The sequence below is a fragment of the Sipha flava genome, unplaced genomic scaffold, assembly GCF_003268045.1.
Source record: "Sipha flava isolate LNK unplaced genomic scaffold, YSA_version1 568_pilon_pilon, whole genome shotgun sequence".
NCBI classification, from domain to species: domain Eukaryota; kingdom Metazoa; phylum Arthropoda; class Insecta; order Hemiptera; family Aphididae; genus Sipha; species Sipha flava.
Genome location: NW_020273549.1, coordinates 6,729 through 8,781, shown reverse-complemented (window position 1 = coordinate 8,781; position 2,053 = coordinate 6,729). Strand labels below are relative to the sequence as shown.

The following is a 2,053-nucleotide window of genomic DNA, read 5'->3' as shown; positions in this document are numbered from 1 at the left end:
TACTTCAGCTTGATAATGGTTGTCTTTTACTTTGTCATAGGGATATTAAGTTTGTGAACAATTTATTAATTTGAACTATTCACTTTGATGAACTATTCTGAACTGTTTAAGTTTCTGTAACTTAACAGTTCATAGTTCGAAAAAAAATTGGTAGCATTGTATAAATGATATAGTTCACGAGCTTCTTTAGAAATTTTCTGTGGTTCGTTGTTCGAAATCCTGTAAATGGTGAATAGCTATTTATAATTAGATAACAAATACTAAATTGCCCATAAGTAGTGTGAACTAATACTGAACTGTGTACTGCTGTACAAATAGTGATAAAACGAATAGTTCATTGCCAAACAATATCAGTATGATCAATTAAATTAGTGGACTACGTGAACTTAAGAAAAGTTCATTTTTGAACTATTCAATTGAACGAACTGTGAACTAAAGAACTATTCACAGAAATGTGAATTTTTTTCTAACCTTTTTTTTGGCTGCAGCAACAGGCGCCTTTTTGGCAGCTGGTTTCTTGGCAACGATCTTCTTCTTAGGAACGGATTTTATCGTCTCCGTGGCCATTTTGAAATGACTCGATGCACCTGAACCGTTGGTTTGAACCAAAAGTCCTTTTGCGACGGGAGCCTTTAGGAATTTGCGGATGAACGGAGCTAATTTGGTCGAATCGACCTTGTAGTTAGCGGCCATGAACTTCTTGATTCCCTGCAGACTCGAATCTTTCTTGCCCTTAAGTTCCTTAACCGCTGCGATAACCATGATCGCAGTGTTCGGGTGAGAAGAAGCGGCAGGTTTGGCCTTTGCCGTGACCATCTTCTTAGGACTAGTCTTGGCCACGACTGGAGCGGGTGTTGAAGTTACAACTGCGATGTCCGTCATTGTGAAATCTGTTGAATGAACTCTTAATTGGAGATATATATCGCTTTTCCGGCGAAACAACGATATAAGTGCAAATTTTTGACTTTTTGACATAAATACGACAACAGTACGATAACATTTCATTTTATCGAATTAACCAATGACATAAGTGTAATACCTATTATTGATCGCAAGAGAGCAGTTTCGTCGTTGTTGAAATTGCCGGTTTTTAATCATATGTTTGGGAGAACAATGACCTTGTTATCAGGTGTGTTTTATCTACCAACCGTGGTGCATCATTTTTAATTCTAAAACGATGTAACTGTTATTTATGCCATTTTTGTGTTTGATCCTGGTGCTACAACGACGCAAGTGAAAGTTGCATCATTGTTCATCTAAGTAAGCCTTATTTTTCATCTTTATCTAGTTAAACAACGTCGTAAGTATATATTCCGTCATTGTTGACTCCAAAATGTAGTTTTTTTTTTTAGTGTAACTGTTCTTTCTGTCATTGTTCACTTAATATTTCTTTGCTAATTGCCAATCCACAATTTTATTTTTATTTTGTAAACTGTGTTTTTAATATATTATAATGAGACGAACAAAGTTATTAATACAGCTAGCTACTCAAAAGGCTAAAATTAAGAAAAATACTGAGCTGGATAATGAAATTTCGCCAAAGAGTAAATACCTCATATTATTTATTGATTAAAATAAATTGCATTGCTTATACTTAGGGATCGGGCATTTAATTAATTTTTTTGGTTTGACATTAAATATATTTAAGTGTTATGTAAATGTATGCTATAATACTGGTATAGACAAATACAATTGATCGATTTGCATGAAGGAATTGAAAATAAGTAATAATTCAAAAATAAATGAATTTATTAAAATAAAGTTGTAATAATATTTTTTATTTTTATTACAATATTATTTTGACATTAGCGACTCCCGATATAACTACAGATTTTTTTTTTGCTCTTTATGCTTATGCTCATTGCTTCTTTCTTTACGCTTATTTAGTTGATTTTCCTAAGATTTCGACTTACGGCCAACATCATCCCAGTACATCATTTGAAACATCGTGTTGCATTGTCAAACAAAATGTATCACCAATAAAGCTAAAATTTCGTAGATTGTCAAAACAAATGAATTATAAAATAATAGTTGACGATTCATATAATGAGGG

At 32.9% G+C, this 2,053-nt stretch overlaps 1 protein-coding gene across 1 annotated transcript; it reads right to left on the bottom strand.

Moving 5' to 3' along the window:
* Positions 1 to 444: 444 nt before the first annotated feature.
* On the bottom strand, positions 445 to 913 carry LOC112691148 (histone H1A, sperm-like). Its single transcript, XM_025565300.1, has one exon. The coding sequence runs from the start codon at positions 880 to 882 to the stop codon at positions 445 to 447; it is 438 nt and encodes a 145-aa protein (XP_025421085.1). The 5' UTR covers positions 883 to 913.
* Between the last annotated feature and the right edge of the window lie 1,140 nt (positions 914 to 2,053).